Genomic DNA, 22832 nt, shown 5'->3' on the forward strand with positions numbered 1-22832 from the left:
TGAATTTACTAAAACCCTAAGGTCAAATTTAAAACGATCTAAGCATGTTCACATGTAATATCAGCAAAATTTCGAGTCAAGGATGGGGAACACTGTACGGACTTTGCCACGTAAAATCAGTCTGAAGAATTATGTTTGAATGATCTATCGATTGATGGAGATACTAATTCAGATTTCCAAGCAGGATTACGGCATTCGTGTGTAGGCCTATTGTGAACAAGTGCTATTCTCCAGGTTTGAATATATATATATATATATATATATATATATATATATATATATATATTACACATTACAAGTTTACTGTTGACCTGGGGTGCGGGATAGGGTGGGAGAAGTCAGAGATGGTCTTCCTAACCTGTAGCCTTTGCGTAAGAAGCCCCAACACCCCACACCCTGCCACCACCCCCCCCCCCCTTTACTCCATGTCTTTTCCTTCCCTTTGTTCCTAGGCCCACTCAATATGACATTGGGTTGAACTAAAATAAAATTATCGAATAACCGTTAGAAATTTTGAATTTGAACCATTATCCGCCATCGCGATATTTATTAATTTTTTACTGAGTTAGGTTGTAGGATGAGGTTGAGCAGTCGAATCACACAGAGATTATGACAGAAACCACTGGTCAGATGAGAGGAGGGGTGTGGGTCTACTCATGAAGCTATAAACTCCATGGTCTACTCTAATTTGTCAATGGGCAACAACAATGTTTGTCAACACTATACAGTGGGTTGGGTTTATTAACAGTTTAATACACTATAGCCATGACGATCACGCGTTAAAGTGGCTTGCATCATTGGACTGAGTCAACCGAAAGAGGTACACTAGATCAAAGAATAAATTATGGACTGCGTGGGATGCAGTATTTGTAAAAAATCCTTGAATATAATTGATAATGACTGGTGGTTTCAGTCTGAACAGACTGTTAACTATAGGGTTAAATGTTACGGTAGGGTGGGTTAGCAGAATAAGAAGGTGGTTAACTTGGGGAATTAGTCAAGAAAGGGTGGAACGAGTTAGGGATTGATCAGAATATATACTCAAAACATGAGCTCCATACAAAGAATGGACCGGTGATAAGTAGAGAGGGGAGTTTAGTTTAGATTAAATTGCAATTAAACTAAACATAAATGCTGAGGAGGCACTTATGTAATTAATGTACAAAATGACTCATGTCAGTGTCATCGAAGGAGTGGGACCGATTTTGGAGTGAAGAAAAGAGTTGATAGAATCCTTATTCATTCAAATATGTAGAGTCACGTATTTAGACAGAATGATTAGAATAATATTAAATATTCATACTGGTCATCATGAATAATCAGACAGCCATTCCAATTCGATTTAATTTATTTCTCATATGTACATAACTCACTGACAAAAGTAGTTATTAAAAAATAATGAAATGATATAACATATGATGGACACAAGAAAAAGAAACAATACTGTTCATCAAAGCTAGTGACCGTGAAACAAATAAACAACAACAAACAAACAAACGGAAAGACAGACAGACAGACAGGCAGACAGACAGACAGACAGACAGGCAGACAGGCAGACAGACAGACAGACAGACAGACGTAAATGTCAAGGGGATGAAAAAGTAACTGGTCAGGGTAGAGAGAGCAGTTAGATTGAACATCTAGAACTTAGACATGATAACTGATTGTAAGAAACTCCCGGAGAATTGAGATTCTTTTGAAAGAATGAAGTGCTCGATCGTACATCAGATAAAAGTTTGTGACAAATATTATAACAATAATTATGGAAAAGTAATTTGCCGTGTTCAGTTTCAAGACGTGGTTACCGAAAAGAAATTATTATGTCGCGTATGCGTTGATATTTCAGTACATTAGGTGGTTTAAGTACATTAGCCAGCACAGTTGGTAACAAACCATGGCAGTACGTAAATACAATTACTCCCATACAATCCATGTCAATATCTTTGAAGGTTGCAATCCAAGTACAACTGATCAGTCGTAAACCGTTTGCTATATATACAAATATTACTTTGGTTGACAAACCAGTGACTGTTACCGGCTTGCAACGGCAAGTGTCAATGCTAGTTTTGTGTATAACGGATTCTATTCATCGATGCACACTCGGTTCATCGAGCTAATTCTAAATTCACAGCTACAGCTAAAATACCTCCAATGTAGATCTTGTCTGACACTGTTTAATTAAATACACATGATTGCCGAAATGTCAAAAACAGTAAGCAAAATGGACACAAAGGAGTGCAGCAGAAAGCCAAGCCGTCCGATATAATGTTGACCTTCCTTGTACACTATATATGATCATTCAAGCGAATCGGTTCAACAGAATATTTCAGTAAAAAGCCTGTAGATAGTGCGTGTGACTCAACCATGTATATACGTTTGCATAGAATCAATGCACAATATTTCTGTGGTATTTAGTAACTAAATGACTGTATATCGGCTATGCATATTATCTTCCTCGTATAGCTTATGTATGTAGTCAATATAGCTTTGTGTGCAGTTACAGTGGATAAGTGCCTGTTTTTGTTTTGGGTATTTGTATTCTTACGTTATACAAAAATTTCATTCGTAAACGGTGACTAATTTTCTGCCATCACTGGCAGCATGGAACAGGCATCAATAATTAGAGATTGGTGTATTTTTATCATCATTTTATCTTTCAATTCTCAACAAGTAACCAGTCAAGGTAAGTCTGTCTACAGTCTGCATAGAAATGATAGTATATTTTGATATTTTGTATTCAGTATGCTCCAGACATGAATATTCGAAAAGAGAATTTCAAATCACCTTGTAAACCTGAATTTTCACTAATTTTCACTAACACATGACTTTCCTTTTGACTAATTTTTTGGGGTATATTATTAATTATCAGATGTAATATAAAGTCGTTGTATTCAATGACGACACAAACCGGACTAGGAACTTTAACTTTTATGACAGAGATATATGTGATGATCACCCAACTTACAAAATCTGGCTCTGTTTCGTAGATATTCTATAGTTTAAGTCGTGTCTGGTAGCTTTCATTTTGTAATCATAGATTATCTAACATCATAGTGTCACTAGGATATGAACCCTTCTACATTCTCATCTTTGTTTTTGACATTTTCAAGGTAGATTGGTGACAGTTTTAACACTGGAAACCCATGCCAATATAAGGTCACGTTAAGAGCTTGAATTGTTTAAGTATATAGCACTTGCTATACTCACTTCCATTAAAGAAAATAAACATTGTAAAAATGGAGAAAATCGATGTTGACGTAATCTTGTAGTGTAAGCAACACCTCTTTCGCTAGAAAATATTAAAAACCGAAACAACGATTTTGTTTGGAATCACAATTATTTATTTATTATTTTGTCAAATTTTGACCTCATTTCACCCTAAGTAAGAATACACCAATCGCTTTTACTCTTTTGATAGCAACAATTACAGACGTTTTAAAGGGCTAAATCAATCTCCTATACTCAAAAGCAGCTAGTATACGAAAGTTTCAAAAAACTTGCGAGATTTACTCATCATAAGGTGATAATTGTTGAAAGTAAGTCAATCTGTTAGCTTTTACACCAAATGACGTAATTGGTAATCTTCTAGACATGTTTTGAATTTTAGTTTTCATCAGCTGCATCAAGCATATTGAATATGTTCAAAACTGACTGTTCTACTTGTTTCTTTATCATTTGAATTGAACTGTAATTAATAATCTGCTATGGGATTTTACTGTTCAGTAACATCGAAACTTTACCAAACTTTATATTTTAATATCAGTTAATTACTGTCTAACGTTGTGCTTGTTTGTTTGTTGTTTCTTCTGAAGATTTTATTTGTGATTCCAATCCCTGTCTAAACGGTGGTTCTTGCTTTGAAACATCCAACACGATCTTCTGTAACTGTCTTATTGGCTTCCTTTTACCAAGATGTACCAAGGGTAAGATTCTAACTCGTGATGGGCAGTTGATCGTACTTTAACAGAATGGTCCAGATGTTTTTAACATTTATCGGAAAAAAAACCGAAAATGTTAAACACCAAATCAACAAGAATATAATCATATGAATTACAGATTAAGAGAGAATGATATTTGAAAATAACCTTTAGCCCCCCCCCCCCAAACATTTGAAACGGTACGAACATGTTTGTGAAGACCCGTATTTACTTTGCGCCCATATTCAATATAGGAGGCCAGCATACTCTATAGAGATGCTCTGCAGAAGCCTATCTGCGACGCGTATAAGGGTTGAAATTTTCTGCCACTCGAAATTCTTGACTAAAACTTGGAAAATTTCACTGCTTATGAGGAAAGTTTACATATTCACTGATAAAGAAGAAATACATCGAAGTAAAGGTCAGTGAGCCTTTCAAATATTGATAACTACTGGTTATAAGCACAGGAGTGTTTGGAGCAAATGAGTGTTAGCTCAGCACGTGGTTAATGCCGGTGCCTTCCAATCATAAAGTCCCCAGTTCGAGTCACTCCAATTTTAATGTATGTCGTATGTCAAGTTGCAGAGTTGTTGATAATTGACATGTCATAATCATGGACGTTAAATATGAATCTAAGAGACTGACTTCGGTCAGCTTACGGCTTTGATAAGCCAATGAGGCAATTCTTCGCGAGTTCCTGCTTGCAGGAGGATCTAAAATACATACGTAGAGGTAATTCTTTTCAGTTGGTTTATTATACTTCGCTTGACATCTCAGTAATAGGTCATAATATATATTTATATATATACATATATATATATATATATATATATGTATGTATTTTTTATGTACATACAAAAATAAATTTATGCTGAAGTTAATGGTCTGAAATTTTGCTATACTGTAACGTGGTACCATCCCTTGGAATAAATTGGGCATCGGGACAAAGGGAATCCGTGACGTCACAACCATGTTCGTAGCCTAAAGGGCACTGTTTAAAATTTGGGAGGGTTGGGGGGGGGGGTCAAGGCTAGTTTCAAATTTCATTTGATCTCAAACTGTATATCAGATAAGTATATGTTTTCGTGAAGTGCTGTTTTATATTTCTGTAGTTATCTATGGTATGTAAATATCTCTCTCTCACCTTTCTTTTAATTGCTAAGGGGCATTTAAATTTGGGAGGGTTGGGGGAGGGGGGTCAAGGCTAGTTTCAAATTTCATTTGATCTCAAACTGTATATCAGATAAGTATATGTTTTCGTGAAGTGTTGTTTTATATTTCTGTAGTTATCTATGGTATGAAAGAGTCTTTCTCTTAACTTTCTTTTAATTGCTAAAGGGCATTACACAGTTATATGGATACAAAGTTGGTAAGGCCTCATCTTGAAAATGTGCAAACAAGTAGACGTACGAACGGGGGACAGATGGGTTGGCAGTTGCCCCATCCCACCCATCCCACTGTGAAATGTGAGGGGGACGAAGTATGTTTCAGTCCCCTCACTTTTGAATTTAGAGATAAATTTAAAGAAATAGCAGAGTGCCAGGCAATCAAGCTGGAACATGGAATTTTCCACACTTTATGTGGAAGTTTCGTTACCGCCTCAGTTACCTATATACCTTATACCTTACTACGTACCACCTTAACCCTTGATTGCAAGAGAAGTTGATCTTTTGATGTTGATTATTCGACATTAATACTAAAATAGGAATCTCAAATTCAAACTTACAGGTTACAACTGTGACTTAGTAACGGGGAGAGGGGCGGACTAACTACCCCCTATATTTGTTTGCCGCCCCCCTCCCTCCAAAAAAATTGTTTACCTTTTTCTTCAAAATAGGTCCTTCCGAACCCCCTTACTGCTAGAAACGCATTAGGTTCAGGCATGCTTCAGTATTCGTTACCGTACTATAGCTTACCAGTTTAACGTCCGATTATTATTTAATGTTGGAGACATGTCAAACCTGATTCTGCACCCTGTCCACGTAAATCATCTCTCTCAGAACTGATCGTTGTGATACCTTAATCCCCAACAGTATTACCTTTCTCCAAATGTACTTCATTCGCACAAAAATGATCAATTCTTCAACTGATTCTTAAAAGTATCCTTTTAACGTTTTCCTCTGTAGCATTTTGCAATTTTTGCAATCCCCCCCCCCCCCCACCCAATATGCGGCTACGGCATACATGAGGTAACGTCTCGTCAAATCACACACAATACTTTTTTGGTATTTTTAATGTCTTGGCTATTCATATTATATCAACAGGAACTTTTTGCTGTAATTTGCTTCATTCAGGGCTTATATATAGTTATCAGTGTTATATATGATATGTCTTCTCCCTTCTACTCTAATCGTATCAATAATATTTCAAGGCTTATTTCTTATCGATATTCCTCTCGATGGCAGATTTGTGCGTTTCCAACCCGTGTATGAATGGAGGCACATGTACAAATGACGGAATAACGGAAGACTATTCATGTAGTTGTACAACTGGATTCACTGGGAAGAACTGCACGGATCCAGGTAAAGTTATAATATCAGATAAATGAAGTTAGACTAGGATAATCCTGTCTCTGTAACAGCATAGGTTTGGTTTTTTATTATGACGTCATTTGCATCACCCTGCATAATATTAATATCGTTCTTCTCTTTCTCTTTCGTTTCATCTTAAATTATGCAAGCAATAATCATACGACCGCAGCAACTAAAATTTCAATCTAGCTTAATATATACGAATAAGTTCATGCCGAGGTAAATTCATAATTAATCTGCTAACTGCGGATTTGTTTGTTGATAACTATTCATAAACAAAACTAATGACATTTTGGGGTACATTTGTACGGATGTTACGCGTTGCTATCGCAACAGGTCAAACGATAATTTTTACAAGTCAGGTGAAATTTCAAGTCATTTTGTAAGACGTCAGGTCTATCATGCGATAATGGGAAGGTATGGGATGTAATGTGATATCACGTTACGTGGTGGCGTGTATTGTGGTGTAGTGTTATGTGGTACGTGAACTATTCTATGTGATGTGATATGTGGTGTGGTGTGGCTTGGTGTGATGTGATGTGTGTGTGGTGTGATGTGATGAAGTGTGGTATGTGATGTGATATGTGATGTGGTATGTGGATGATACGAGGTGATATGGTAGGTGACGTGGTGCAACTCTATGGTAATGTGTGATATGTGATGTGTTGTGGTATGTGATGTGGTATGTGGATGATACGAGGTGGTATGGTTGATGACGTGGAGCAACTCAGTGGTAATATGTGATGTGTTGTAGTATGTGATGTGGTATGTGGATGATACGAGTTGGTATGGTTGATGACGTGGTGCAACTCAGTGGTAATGTGTGATATGTGATGTGTTGTGGTATGTGATGTGGTATGTGGATGATACGAGGTGGTATGGTTGATGACGTGGTGCAACTCAGTGGTAATGTGTGATATGTGATGTGTTTTAGTATGTGATGTGGTATGTGGATGATACGAGGTGGTATGGTTGATGACGTGGTACAACTCAGTAGTAATGTGTTGTGGTGTGGTATGTGATCTGGTATGTGGATGGCACGCGGTGGTATGGTAGGTGTCGTGGTGCAAATATGTGGTAAGGTGTAATATGTGATGTTTTGTGGTATGCAGCGTTGAATAGAGTGATGCTATATGGTGTGGTCTGGATGACATTATGCGGAGTGGTATTATAGATAACGCAATGTGACGTCATGTAGTTTTGTGCGGTGTGGAATACGATGTACTGCAGTATGGATATGATAGAGGAAGTACTTTTACTAATCACTGAACTGCAAAGTCTACATGTTAAGATTAAAAGTAATAAGGATAAAGTGTAATACTAATATATAGTAAGATACGGAATCAGTTACAAACATGACGAAACTAGGAAATATCAGGTCTCATAAAGCTTGAGATGTCTGTTACATCGAATGGGCGCCAAGTGCTACTTTACCAAGTTGTTTAATTTTCGGTGTAGCACAACGTGTTCAGCAAATATTAATAATTATCTTTGGTGAGGTGGGGATGTGCTGTGGGAGATCGGATGTGGGAGACGGCAAGTAGGTTTATAAAGTATCCTACTCGTGAACATCTGTGTGAACATCTTGTAGTCTATAAATGTTATGGTTGAACAAGACCGAAACAATCTGCAGTCTGCTTATAAAAGACAATTCATGTTAAGTTTTCTATTAGTTCATTGAAACATTTATTGCCGAAGTCGATGACGACAACTTTCTGTTTCGCCCTTTTCAATCAAGGTTCACACTTTACTGATTACAGTATTAAACCATTTATACACATGTACATGTGTTTATGTGACTCAAACAAGACAAGCTAATATTACTTTAAATTTACGCTGCCACGGTAAGAGGATAAGAATAAGTAGGAACATGATAAAGGATGGTCGGAGGAAACAGGTAATGTTCCCAAATAGTATAGCACAACTGTAACACAAAGACAGAAGAGGTAACGGCTTAAAAAACGTCAGACTTTCATTCCATCATTTCAGTGAATTTTTGTGACTCCAATCCATGCAGTAACGGAGGGACGTGTGACAGCACAAGCCAGGGTTTTACTTGTAGATGCCCTACAGGGTTCACCGGAGTCACTTGCTCAGAAAGTAAGTACTTAGCCGAGATGTGATGGTGATGCTATGACGTTCTTTGATCTAAAAATATACAAAGGGAGGATATAATAACAATCATGTCTTAAATACCATTAAAGTCTTGTTCAAGTATAACTTTCAGCCCATTATTTGAATTGCCAGGAACTTATTAGGGTGCGCGGGAAGTTTGCTCCGTAGCACCATGGATTACCACAGCATAACGATTTCGATAATGATAAACAGCAATGTACTTTATCAATGGCGAACCAACCAAATTCAGGTTAAGATAACAAGCATGAAACATGAGCTTGAATAATTGAAATAAGAGATCTCTTAATTGTCCCAAAACACCGACACACACCCACACACACACACACACACAAATATATGTGTTTGTGTTTAAATTGGTATATGTGTCGATTAAACCTGGTTTAAATCATGTTAAATTGATACATGCATCGGTATAAATCAACCTTAATTGAGTCAATGTTGTACATGATTTTGATCTTCATGATCTGGTAAAGACGGCCAACAATAATTGGCAGTTACCGGCCAATGTATTAAAATAAGATCGTGATTTGAACTTTGTATTGTTATGTCTATTTAATTCCGTGGTGATCTGTAAGTTCTTCGTGATGAATTAGTATGATGAAATTTTGACCTGGAATATGATTAAGAAAAGTAGGTGTTAAAGGAAATTTTCAAGGTTCCCAAAATGCATATAACTTACTTACCTAATTGGATTTTTGTTTGACATTTACTATGATTTAATCACAATAACATACAAACTAAGCACATCTCACGGCCGATATGATTACTAACATCGAAGGATCCCCAAGTAATACTTTAACAAGTTGTTTTATTTTCCAATGTTTTGTGGGAGATCGGATGTGTGAGACGGCAAGTAGGTTTATGGACCATCCTACTCGTGAAAATCTGTGTGAACATTTTTAGTCATAAATGTTATGGGTGCACAAGAGCAAACCATCTGCAGTCTGCTAATAAAAGACAATTCATGTTAAGTTTTCTATTAGTTCATTGAAACATTTATTGCCGAAGTCGATGACGACAACTTTCTGTTTCGCCCTTTTCAAGCAAGGTTCACACTTTACTGATTACAGTATTAAACCATGCATGTGCATTGTGTTTATGTGACTCAAACAAGACAAGCTAATATTACTTTAGGCTGCCACAGAAAGAGGATAAGAATAAGTAGGAACATGATAAAGGATGGTCGGAGTATCAGGTAATATTCCCAAATATTATAGCAGAACTGTAACACAAAGACAGAAGAGGTAACGGCTTAAAAAACGTCAGAATTTCATTCCATCATTTCAGTGAATTTTTGTGACCCTAATCCATGCAGTAACGGAGGGACGTGTGACAGCACAAGCCAGGGTTTTACTTGTACATGCCCTACAGGGTTCACCGGAGACACTTGCTCAGAAAGTAAGTATTTAGCCGAAATGTGATTGTGATACTATGACGTTCTTGGATCTCAAAAGTACACAGTTGAGGATATAATAACAATCATATTTTTAATACCATTAAAGTCTTGTTAAAGTATTACTTTTAACCCATGCTTTGATTTGTTAAGAACTTATTGGGTGGGTGGGAACTTCGCTCCGTAGCATCATGGATAATCACGATATAACGATTTCGATAATGATTGACAGCAATGTACTTTTATCAATGCCGAACCAAAATCATGTTAATATTACAAGCATAAAACATGAGCTTCAATAATTGGAAATAAGAAATCTCTTAATTTTCCTTCGACACACACTCATACATATAATGTTTGTGTGTTTAATTGGTATATGTGTCAATTAAACCAGGTTCAAATCATGTTTAATTGATACATGCCGTGATATAAATCAACCATAATTGAGCCAATGTTGTACATGTTTTTGATCTTCATGATCTGGTAATGAAGGCTACAATAATTGGCAGTTACCGGCCAATGTAGTAATATATGATCGTGATTTGAACTTTTTATTGTTATGTCTATTTAATTCCGGTCTGATCTGTAAGTTCTTCGTGATGAATTAGTATGATGAAATTTTGACCTGGAATATGATTAAGAAAAGTAGGTGTTAAAGGAAATTTTCAAGGTTCCCAAAATGCATATAACTTACTTACCTAATTGGATTTTTGTTTGACATTTACTATGATTTAATCACAATAACATACAAACTAAGCACATCTCACGGCCGATATGATTACTAACATCGAAGGATCCCCAAGTAATACTTTAACAAGTTGTTTTATTTTCCAATGTTTTGTGGGAGATCGGATGTGTGAGACGGCAAGTAGGTTTATGGACCATCCTACTCGTGAACATCTGTGTGAACATTTTTTAGTCATAAATGTTATGGTTGCACAAGACCAAAACAATCTGCAGTCTGCTAATAAAAGACAATTCATGTTAAGTTTTCTATTAGTTCATTGAAACATTTATTGCCGAAGTCGATGACGACAACTTTCTGTTTCGCCCTTTTCAAGCAAGGTTCACACTTTACTGATTACAATATTAAACCATGCATGTGCATTGTGTTTATGTGACTCAAACAAGACAAGCTAATATTATTTTAGGCTGCCACAGAAAGAGGATAAGAATAAGTAGGAACATGATAAAGGATGGTCGGAGTATCAGGTAATATTCCCAAATATTATAGCAGAACTGTAACACAAAGACAGAAGAGGTAACGGCTTAAAAAACGTCAGAATTTCATTCCATCATTTCAGTGAATTTTTGTGACCCTAATCCATGCAGTAACGGAGGGACGTGTGACAGCACAAGCCAGGGTTTTACTTGTACATGCCCTACAGGGTTCACCGGAGACACTTGCTCAGAAAGTAAGTATTTAGCCGAAATGTGATTGTGATACTATGACGTTCTCGGATCTCAAAAGTACACAGTTGAGGATATAATAACAATCATATTTTTAATACCATTAAAGTCTTGTTAAAGTATTACTTTTAACCCATGCTTTGATTTGTTAAGAACTTATTGGGTGGGTGGGAACTTCGCTCCGTAGCATCATGGATAATCACGATATAACGATTTCGATAATGATTGACAGCAATGTACTTTTATCAATGCCGAACCAAAATCATGTTAATATTACAAGCATAAAACATGAGCTTCAATAATTGGAAATAAGAAATCTCTTAATTTTCCTTCGACACACACTCATACATATAATGTTTGTGTGTTTAATTGGTATATGTGTCAATTAAACCAGGTTCAAATCATGTTTAATTGATACATGCCGTGATATAAATCAACCATAATTGAGCCAATGTTGTACATGTTTTTGATCTTCATGATCTGGTAATGAAGGCTACAATAATTGGCAGTTACCGGCCAATGTAGTAATATATGATCGTGATTTGAACTTTTTATTGTTATGTCTATTTAATTCCGGTCTGATCTGTAAGTTCTTCGTGATGAATTAGTATGATGAAATTTTGACCTGGAATATGATTAAGAAAAGTAGGTGTTAAAGGAAATTTTCAAGGTTCCCAAAATGCATATAACTTACTTACCTAATTGGATTTTTGTTTGACATTTACTATGATTTAATCACAATAACATACAAACTAAGCACATCTCACGGCCGATATGATTACTAACATCGAAGGATCCCCAAGTAATACTTTAACAAGTTGTTTTATTTTCCAATGTTTTGTGGGAGATCGGATGTGTGAGACGGCAAGTAGGTTTATGGACCATCCTACTCGTGAACATCTGTGTGAACATTTTTTAGTCATAAATGTTATGGTTGCACAAGACCAAAACAATCTGCAGTCTGCTAATAAAAGACAATTCATGTTAAGTTTTCTATTAGTTCATTGAAACATTTATTGCCGAAGTCGATGACGACAACTTTCTGTTTCGCCCTTTTCAAGCAAGGTTCACACTTTACTGATTACAATATTAAACCATGCATGTGCATTGTGTTTATGTGACTCAAACAAGACAAGCTAATATTATTTTAGGCTGCCACAGAAAGAGGATAAGAATAAGTAGGAACATGATAAAGGATGGTCGGAGTATCAGGTAATATTCCCAAATATTATAGCAGAACTGTAACACAAAGACAGAAGAGGTAACGGCTTAAAAAACGTCAGAATTTCATTGCATCATTTCAGTGAATTTTTGTGACCCTAATCCATGCAGTAACGGAGGGACGTGTGACAGCACAAGCCAGGGTTTTACTTGTACATGCCCTACAGGGTTCACCGGAGACACTTGCTCAGAAAGTAAGTATTTAGCCGAAATGTGATTGTGATACTATGACGTTCTCGGATCTCAAAAGTACACAGTTGAGGATATAATAACAATCATATTTTTAATACCATTAAAGTCTTGTTAAAGTATTACTTTTAACCCATGCTTTGATTTGTTAAGAACTTATTGGGTGGGTGGGAACTTCGCTCCGTAGCATCATGGATAATCACGATATAACGATTTCGATAATGATTGACAGCAATGTACTTTTATCAATGCCGAACCAAAATCATGTTAATATTACAAGCATAAAACATGAGCTTCAATAATTGGAAATAAGAAATCTCTTAATTTTCCTTCGACACACACTCATACATATAATGTTTGTGTGTTTAATTGGTATATGTGTCAATTAAACCAGGTTCAAATCATGTTTAATTGATACATGCCGTGATATAAATCAACCATAATTGAGCCAATGTTGTACATGTTTTTGATCTTCATGATCTGGTAATGAAGGCTACAATAATTGGCAGTTACCGGCCAATGTAGTAATATATGATCGTGATTTGAACTTTTTATTGTTATGTCTATTTAATTCCGGTCTGATCTGTAAGTTCTTCGTGATGAATTAGTATGATGAAATTTTGACCTGGAATATGATTAAGAAAAGTAGGTGTTAAAGGAAATTTTCAAGGTTCCCAAAATGCATATAACTTACTTACCTAATTGGATTTTTGTTTGACATTTACTATGATTTAATCACAATAACATACAAACTAAGCACATCTCACGGCCGATATGATTACTAACATCGAAGGATCCCCAAGTAATACTTTAACAAGTTGTTTTATTTTCCAATGTTTTGTGGGAGATCGGATGTGTGAGACGGCAAGTAGGTTTATGGACCATCCTACTCGTGAACATCTGTGTGAACATTTTTTAGTCATAAATGTTATGGTTGCACAAGACCAAAACAATCTGCAGTCTGCTAATAAAAGACAATTCATGTTAAGTTTTCTATTAGTTCATTGAAACATTTATTGCCGAAGTCGATGACGACAACTTTCTGTTTCGCCCTTTTCAAGCAAGGTTCACACTTTACTGATTACAATATTAAACCATGCATGTGCATTGTGTTTATGTGACTCAAACAAGACAAGCTAATATTATTTTAGGCTGCCACAGAAAGAGGATAAGAATAAGTAGGAACATGATAAAGGATGGTCGGAGTATCAGGTAATATTCCCAAATATTATAGCAGAACTGTAACACAAAGACAGAAGAGGTAACGGCTTAAAAAACGTCAGAATTTCATTCCATCATTTCAGTGAATTTTTGTGACCCTAATCCATGCAGTAACGGAGGGACGTGTGACAGCACAAGCCAGGGTTTTACTTGTACATGCCCTACAGGGTTCACCGGAGACACTTGCTCAGAAAGTAAGTATTTAGCCGAAATGTGATTGTGATACTATGACGTTCTCGGATCTCAAAAGTACACAGTTGAGGATATAATAACAATCATATTTTTAATACCATTAAAGTCATGTTAAAGTATTACTTTCAGCCCATGCTTTGATTTGTTAAGAACTTATTGGGTTGGGTGGGAACTTCGCTCCGTAGCATCATGGATATTCACGATATATAGTTTTCGATAATAATTGTCAGCACTGTGCTTTATCAATGCCGAACCAAAATAATGTTACAAGCATGAAACATAAGCTTGAATAATTGGAAAAATGAGACCTCTTAATTATCCTACAACCCCGATACACACATACAAACATGAACGTTTTGGGTTTAATTGGTACATGCGTCGATTAATCCCGGTTCAAATCATGTTAAAATTATACATGCAATTATTAGGATAGGCAGCCACGGAAAGAGGATGTTCGGAGGAAGCAGGTAATATTCCCAAATATTATAGCAGAACTGTAACAAAAGGACAGAAGAGGTTTTAGCTTAAGCAATAACGTTAGAATTTCGTTCATCAATTTTTAGCTGTGTCGGATCCATGTGACTCCAATCCATGCAGTAACGGAGGGACGTGTGACAGCACAAGCCAGGGTTTTACTTGTACATGCCCTACAGGGTCCACCGGAGACACTTGCTCAGAAAGTAAGTATTTAGCCGAAATGTGATTGTGATACTATGACGTTCTCGGATCTCAAAAGTACACAGTTGAGGATATAATAACAATCATATTTTTAATACCATTAAAGTCTTGTTAAAGTATTACTTTTAACCCATGCTTTGATTTGTTAAGAACTTATTGGGTGGGTGGGAACTTCGCTCCGTAGCATCATGGATAATCACGATATAACGATTTCGATAATGATTGACAGCAATGTACTTTATCAGGCGCGATCCAAGGGGGGGGGGCGTTGGGGGCGCGCGCCCCCCGGGTAAGAAAAAGAGGAGAGAAAAAAAAGAAGAAAAAAGAGGGGAAAAAAGAGGACGAAGGAGAGGAAGGAAGGGAAAAGAAAAAGAAGAAAGAGAGAAAAAGGAAAAAATAAGGGAGTAGAAGAAAAAAGTATTATAGCAGAACTGTAACAAAAGGACAGAAGAGGTTTTGGCTTAAGCAATAACGTTAGAATTTCGTTCATCAATTTTTAGCTGTGTCGGATCCATGTGACTCCAATCCATGCAGTAACGGAGGGACGTGTGACAGCACAAGCCAGGGTTTTACTTGTACATGCCCTACAGGGTCCACCGGAGACACTTGCTCAGAAAGTAAGTATTCAGCCCAAATGTGATTGTGATACCATAAAATATACTAAAATATGCAAATGGGAGGATATAGTAACAATCATGTTTTAAATACCATTAAAGTCATGTTAAAGTGTTACTTTAGGCCCATGCTTTGATTTGTTACGAACGTATTGGGTAGGCGGGAAGTTTGCTCAGTAGCATCATTGATTATCACGATATAAAGTTTTCAATAATGATTGTCAGCAATATACTTTATCAATGCTGAACCAAATTCATGTTAAGATTACAAGCATGAAAAGTGAGCTTTAAAAATTGGAAATAAGAGATCTCTTAATTCTCCTTCGACACATACTCATACATATCATGTTTGTGTGTTTAATTGATATATGTGTCAATTAAGCCCGGTTCAAATCATGTTTAATAATATAGATATAAATCAACCTTAATTGAGTGAATGTTGTACATGTCTTTGATCTTCATGATCTGGTAAAGACGGTCTACAATAATTGGCAGTTACCTGCCAATGTATTAAAATAAGATCGTGATTAACTGATTAACTGAACTTTTCATTTTTATGTCAATCTTATTCCGGAACTGATCTTTTAAGTCCTTTCGTGATGAATTAGTATTATGAAATTTTGACCCGGAATATGATTGAGCAAAGAAAAGAAGGAGGTTAGGGAAAATGTTTCCATATTTCCAAAATGCCTAAAATTTACCTAATTGGGTTTTGTTAGAAATGTTCTATTCTTTAATCACCTTAACATGCCAACATTAAGCTAATCTCACGGCCGACATAATCACTAAAGTGAGTACGTTATAATCATCACTTCGTTCTAGCTGTGATGTCTGAACCATGCATTCCAAATCCATGCGAGAACGGCGGGACGTGTGACATCACAAATCTGGGTTACACGTGCATGTGTGCTGCAGGGTACACTGGAAGTACATGTTCAGGTAATTGTATGCACAGGGACTTGTTTCCATAAAAACTCCCTGGTATTTATGTACTGCAATAATCAATGGTTTATCAAAATATATATCGCTCATGCCTACCGAATGTGTCTTGAGCGCCTTTCCTAATGCTGCGATGTTTTGTGTTGCTTTTTCATAAATTAGACAGAAATATCGCAAAATAGCCGGCATATTAAAAGACCATTTGGATGTTTTGCTTGAATATGAAAGTTGTAATTTAAGGTTTACTAGGAAGAATAAAGAAGTCAATGCAATATGATCTTTCGCAACGGTTAACATGACTTCAGTTTCAGTGTTGTATATGAAATGGATGATTCAAGTCTATATCGAATTTGAAGAAGATTACATCGGCTGTTTCCATTGTTGAATTAAGTTTTTATAATTACTTTGTTTCATAAAAAGAAATCGCTAAAAAAAATTCAACGCAACTCATGCGCTTTCGAGAGATATATAATGCAGACACTTCATATTAAGTATAAGACGTCAAATTAAATTTATTGCCGTAGTAGTTATTGTGCTAATAGTAAGAGCATTCATTTTAATATCAAGTTAACGACGACGCTTTTTTGTAGAAACTTTCATTCAACACCAGAAGTACGTTAATAAAACTAAGTAGTCCAGGAATACAGATATTGTTTTCCAGTGAACTTTAAGAACTTAAACATATGATAAATCGGTTAACATTCGTCTGTCAAAATGCATGCATAAGATAAGCCCTGCACTCATTGTTTATTATTGCTATATTATTGGGCTGGTCTCTTTAGCCTGTACGGACTGATGTGTGCTGTAATTCAGAAAATTGTAAATGAGACCTTGATTTGGCCAGAAGATTTTTTTAAAGCACTGATAGGCCTAAGTAGCTAAAATTGTGGATTGTAGGCCTGGTAGGTATATTTCTACGTAAAATACCGTAACGTACCTTCTCGTGACGTCAAGGGATGGGTCAGTCAAGCTCTCTTGGGCGAGAGGCCGGTCAGTAGGACAGTTTTGTGGCTGTGTGATTGAGGGTGGTTGTTTTTAGACACCAATACCAAAAGAGGACATATTTCCTTTTCTCAAAATTGATGACTATTTGTGTGAGATTACGTTAATTACGGCATGGGTCCCAGTCGATGTCTTTACTCTAGTGTTGTTTCGTTATCGTAAATCATCTTTTCTGTTCAAAGTGTGGGTTATCCCCTGATCCCCTAGAGTCCCATGTTGTAAAGACAAAATTGTTTATAGGTCAATGAACTACAGAAGACCTATTAAATTAATTAAAATGAAAACAATGTTTTTGCTTGCTTATCAATTAGTTATCACCGTCGAATGTGGAACCAGTTCCTGTCAAAATGGTGGGACTTGCTCAATTGACGATAACAAGATTTCTTGCCAATGCGCTGACGGGTACGACGGTTCAACCTGCACGGAGGGTATGGTTTAATTATTTCTATTTTATAAGGTAACAATGAGGGACCTGAGCAGTGGCGGACTGGCCACACGGGCATTTGGGCAATGCACGGTGGACCGGTGGGTTGGGGAGCCTGGTAGAAATTACAGCCCATTTTAACAGTAGTTACTAGAATACAGACGGGCTGTGCAGAAATATATTTTTAACTGTGGGAATCAGCTCATGAAATCACCATGTTAGTTAGTCTGTTAGTTCGTAACAAAAGAACGTGCTATTAGCAACCCGTCCGTGCTATTGGATTTGATTTAAGTTTTTTTCAATTTTTTTTCAAGCATGTTGTCACAAAATGCTTGAAATACTACATAAAATCCAGTCTAAAACATATATTTTGGTCTATTTTTGTTTACGTTTTTATCTTCCCTCAGTTTAATCAAGTGTTCCTTCTGGAAAATTATTTTTGTGTCATTTTTAATGGACTATTGTAACCTACAAAATTGAGAAATATAGCACCATATTGCATCTTAACTTCAAAAAACTTTTAACGACCCCTCCCCAAGGAGGGCGATCACTATGTAAGTATAGCATATCAATGAATAATGGTCTGGTCTAGGTGGAAAATGCCCGGGCCGGTTTTAAGACCCAGTCCGTCCTTGGACCTGAGAGTATATGATACGCAATGTGCACTAACAAACCTACTCAAATATAATTCTGAAAGAATCTTTCGGTTATTGAAGAGAGTCAATTTTAGACAATTTAATTACTTATTTCTTATAGAAACTAAAGTGTTGAATCTTAGGGTGAAAATAAAAAGACATAAAAGCAACATTATCTCTTTCCCTTTTTTTTTGCACCCACAGAAATTTCTGCTGGCCCTGGGGTGCCTTCGTGGGTCATCGTGGCTATTGTTGTGGCTGCAGTGATTGTCATTGTTCTTGTAATTGTTTTACTGTTGCTAATGTTTAAAGGGTGAGTAAAGAATGGTTTGCCCAAATTTAGGGGAAAAACTAGAAAACATAAGAAATTCAACTATACAAGATTAAAAGCGCATATGCTGGACTGATTTGTTGTAATATGATGTCATGCTGTAAAATACGTTCTCTGGAAAACCTCCAATATATTTCACCCCGTCGATAAAAAAAATGAGTAGCGGTGGGGTAAAGACGGTCGAGTAAAGTAGTACGCATGCTTGTTCCTTGTGCGGCATGCAGACCAGGGAAGATGAGTCGTAAATCGGGCAGAGGGGGGGGGGGTGGGGGGAGAAACTTCGATGAAGGGGTTATGTTATATGTGACTGCGTTTGCAGTGTCATGCCTCATTTGTCATTACAAACACTGTATTATATATTGTTTCAGTTGTTAAAGTTTGTAATTCTCCCCTTTTTTTCACTGTATATTTAGAAAGAAAAGAAAATCCACGAGATCAGCTCCCCGTGGTCCTCCTCGAATGCTGTCCGATTTTAAGACTAATACTCTATCGGAGGAACATGACCCCGAGATCCAGAGCGTACGGGGAACTTTCCCATCTCATAGCAATCAAGCCTTTAATTCTGATGAACTTGATTCAGATAACAACGACCCTCCTCCAGCCTACGGAGATGAAGATGACGTCAGTCTCAATGGATTCGGCAAACCGAGAATTTATGATAACAACAAGTTCTCCAATAATTACACTTCTTATGGGCCATCGGCATCTAACCGAAGCTACGCGAGTAGCGACGAGGAGAATGACGTGAAAGGAAATGACATGTTGTATTAACACTATGCACCCCTTTAGTATGACGGTCCTCAAACTGTGGGGGCGCGACCCAAAAGTGGGTCGCAAAAACTGTTTTCGGTGGGTTCGCGAGATTTTTCCAGACGCAGAAAACTAATCTGTGTTTTTTTTTTCGGAGCTTGCCAACAGAGATTGATAAAGTTTAGGCAAATAATAATAATAATATCAAATAAAGAGTATACGCTTTAGCTTTCATGTGTTCTAAGCGTCGATTCTCATGCAGGATTATGAGTCTGTTGGGTTTTGGCGCAGTCCATTTTGGAAGATCTTAGTTCGTGATCGTCAAGGCTTGCGGACCGATTGTTTCTTATATACAGCAACATTTTACGTTGGTTTTGCGTGAGTTTTTATTTTTATTTTGTTGTATGTTTTACTGTCGTTGGAGTGAACGGTACTGACAAAGACCTGCATGCTACTTTCCAACCAAGACTCTTTCAATCCAATTCAAATTCCACATTGTTTTCTCGCATGTACTCAAAAGTCAATACAGGCGTTTGGTACAAAATGTAAGCTCTCGATGAACACTAGAAGAAACAAAAACAAAACAAGAAGATAAACGAAGGTTGTTTATCAAGCCATTGTCTACGAGGAAAACAAAGGAAGAAAAGGATCAACACAAACGTTTGAAAAAAAGAGAAATGTTTAAGCAACTGACAGGTGACCGTATAGGCTCTGCTTCACCCTAGAACCCCCCCCCCTTTCCCCCACGCGCGCACACACACACCTCTGGTCTGACAATATCATTTGAGATATATTTATAATATATAATTGCATACCAGTGATGTCGGTTGTTATAGCAAGATTATAATTCTTAAATTGAAAAGGACTTACCTTAGTCACTGCATGTTTTAAGTATCAACGAACGCATGTAGCCTCGCTACGTTCGCCATCCTCACCTACCTGCCAACGATATCACTTTGAAAGTAATATTATTTTTTTAAATATAATTTTTCATATTTTCCCTTCCACCAGAAGAATCCAAAGGACAAGTTTTGGTCTCGTTGTGTTCTGGTTGTCGTTCTTTTGTGTGTGTTTGTACTTTACATTTTTATATATTTTTTATATATTTTGCAGATCGAGGTAATACAATTTTTGCAGCTTGGGGACAAAAATGGTTATTATTACTGGTTTAGATTGCTTCATACCGTTGTACTATTCCTTATCTTGTCTTATCGGCGTTGTACTTTTGTATTTTATCATTTTATGCAAAGAATTCACTTTCAATGGGGTTCATTGCTTTAAAATTTTCATTGTTAAATATGAACTTGAAATATTATGAAATAAAGACTAATAATATTGAGAATAATATAAAATATGAAACTATTAGAAAAGTTTCCGTGTACCGTTGGTGAAAGGTTCCTATTATACCCAGCAAACAAAGTGGACTTTTAACATCAATTCCCCCCCCCCCCAAAAAAAAAATCCCTTACTTTTTCTTTCTTTCTTGATAATTATTGTTACTCACGCACAATGTATATATGATTACACGCTGGACGTGACAATTTTTCTCCTCAATATTCGTTTTTGTATCTTAGGTTATCTTAGGTTGTATCTTAGGTTACGTAGTATTCACAGGGAAGGGAATTAGGGTTAAAAGGAAGGGGAAGAAGGAATGTATAAAGGGGGAGGAAAGGAAGAAGGGGGAGAAGGGGAAGAAGGGGCGGGAGGGAAGGAGGGGAAGAGAGGGAGGGAGGGGATAGAAGGAGGGGAAGGAGGGAGGGGAAGGAAGAGGAAGGAGGGGAAGGAGGGGAAGGAGGGAGGGAAAGGAAGAGGAAGGGGGGGTAGGAGGGGATGGACGGGAAGGAGGGATGGATGGGATGGAAGAGGGGAAGAAGGGAGGGGATGGGATGGAAGAGGCGTGGAAGGAGGGGAAGGAGAGGAAGGAGGGGAAAGATGGGGAGGGAGGGAACATATGAGGGATGGGAAAGAAGGGAGGGTAAGCAGGGAAAGCACGCTAGGGCAAGAAGGGTAATGAGAGGTAGGTGTGGGAGGCACATGTCAGTGTACGATGGGTACAAGATGTGGTCAATGATTCAAAAGCATAGACCAATTGGAATGAATAAAATGAAACTGAAATAGGCACACTATAGTCCATCATTTCTCATATGCTTATATTTCACAATTCAAACAATATACAAGCAAAAAAATTGAAAGCAAATAAAGCTACACTGATAATTTCTCTTTTTTATCAACAATATACACACATCATTCGCATCATATTCAACAAGATTAAAATTAAAATTAAATTATACTTTTCATCAACAGAAACAAAAAAGAGAGGGGTTGAAAGCCTTTAACCGCATTGCGTGCATAATATTAATTTGAATACAATAATGATAATAATGTTTGAACATAATAAATAATACCACTATTATATCTTGTGACCACCAGTATTAAAGATTCAATCGAGTTATAAAGACGATGGCCTCAAGAAATACATTTTTTTGGCTAGAAAATAAGTGGGCAGCATATCAAATTTTCGGTAATCCTTCCATAAGAAAATTGACTGTTATATTTAATACACTGCATTGAGTATGGGATACAAACACTGTTCCCATTTCAAACTTAAACAGTAGAAAGGGTCTACATGAAGCATGTTAATGGCTTCTGATATTCATAAATCATAAATGTTTGATAAATTGGTAAACCTTTTTAACTCCAATAAATATTTTACTATATCATAAGGATGCTAAAGTATACCTGTGATGTATCAACAAAATTTGTTTGTTACATGAAGAAATTAAAAAAAAAATTAGCGACTAGTGAATGATACAAGATATTAAAACATTATAACGAAATTTGTTCTTTTCGATAAATCTCTTTTATCCAGGTCATAATTCTCTGTTAGTTAACACTCAAGGTGTAACTAGAGGCAAAATGAAGTATCTTTCACTAGAGATTAAAAATGCAAATGGTGGACCAGAAATGTATGTCTAAGTATCTTTATAAATTATGATTGCAGAGGCCAGATAAATTACATATTCCTAAATCTGTGTGTCGAGGTAGAATACATATGTTGCAATGTGTCAGGCAAGCTTGGAGAAATGTTGTTATTTAGTATTTTTAATCTGTGGAATAAATATGTTGCTTGCATAACAAGCAGCCTCAAATAATTGTTACAGTATGTCACAAAGTTGAGGCCACAGAAAATAGAAATGGCATATTCCTGAAAAGGTTAAGGAAAATAAGTTAGATGTAATTTCATAAGTT

The 22832-nt window shown here is 36.6% G+C and overlaps 1 protein-coding gene across 3 annotated transcripts; it reads left to right on the plus strand.

Moving 5' to 3' along the window:
- The first annotated feature begins 2038 nt into the window (after positions 1 to 2038).
- Positions 2039 to 20935, plus strand: LOC139974470 (uncharacterized). Of its 3 annotated transcripts, XM_071981645.1 has the most exons (14): positions 2039 to 2683; positions 3813 to 3923; positions 6323 to 6439; positions 8438 to 8548; positions 9872 to 9982; positions 11282 to 11392; positions 12692 to 12802; positions 14102 to 14212; positions 14774 to 14890; positions 15389 to 15505; positions 16325 to 16441; positions 17755 to 17871; positions 18707 to 18815; positions 19247 to 20935. In XM_071981645.1, the coding sequence occupies exons 1-14, from the start codon at positions 2602 to 2604 to the stop codon at positions 19602 to 19604; spliced, it is 1800 nt and encodes a 599-aa protein (XP_071837746.1). In that variant the 5' UTR covers positions 2039 to 2601; the 3' UTR covers positions 19605 to 20935. The 3 variants fall into 3 exon arrangements, with proteins under 3 accessions (XP_071837746.1, XP_071837748.1, XP_071837747.1); XM_071981647.1 differs by lacking the exon at positions 8438 to 8548 and having other exon boundaries at positions 2040 to 2683; XM_071981646.1 differs by lacking the exon at positions 3813 to 3923 and having other exon boundaries at positions 2042 to 2683.
- Positions 20936 to 22832: the final 1897 nt, after the last annotated feature.

This window comes from Apostichopus japonicus, chromosome 9, assembly GCF_037975245.1.
Source record: "Apostichopus japonicus isolate 1M-3 chromosome 9, ASM3797524v1, whole genome shotgun sequence".
NCBI lineage: Eukaryota > Metazoa > Echinodermata > Holothuroidea > Aspidochirotida > Stichopodidae > Apostichopus > Apostichopus japonicus.

What these genes read in the sequence shown, in the direction of transcription:
- LOC139974470 (XM_071981645.1), top strand. Translation starts at nt 2,602, where the DNA reads ATGGAACAGGCATCAATAATTAGAGATTGGTGTATTTTTATCATCATT. An exon ending in CACTGGAAGTACATGTTCAG is followed by an intron (nt 16,442 to 17,754) that starts GTAATTGTATGC and finishes CTTATCAATTAG; the next exon opens with TTATCACCGTCGAATGTGGA. An exon ending in CGGTTCAACCTGCACGGAGG is followed by an intron (nt 17,872 to 18,706) that starts GTATGGTTTAAT and finishes TTGCACCCACAG; the next exon opens with AAATTTCTGCTGGCCCTGGG.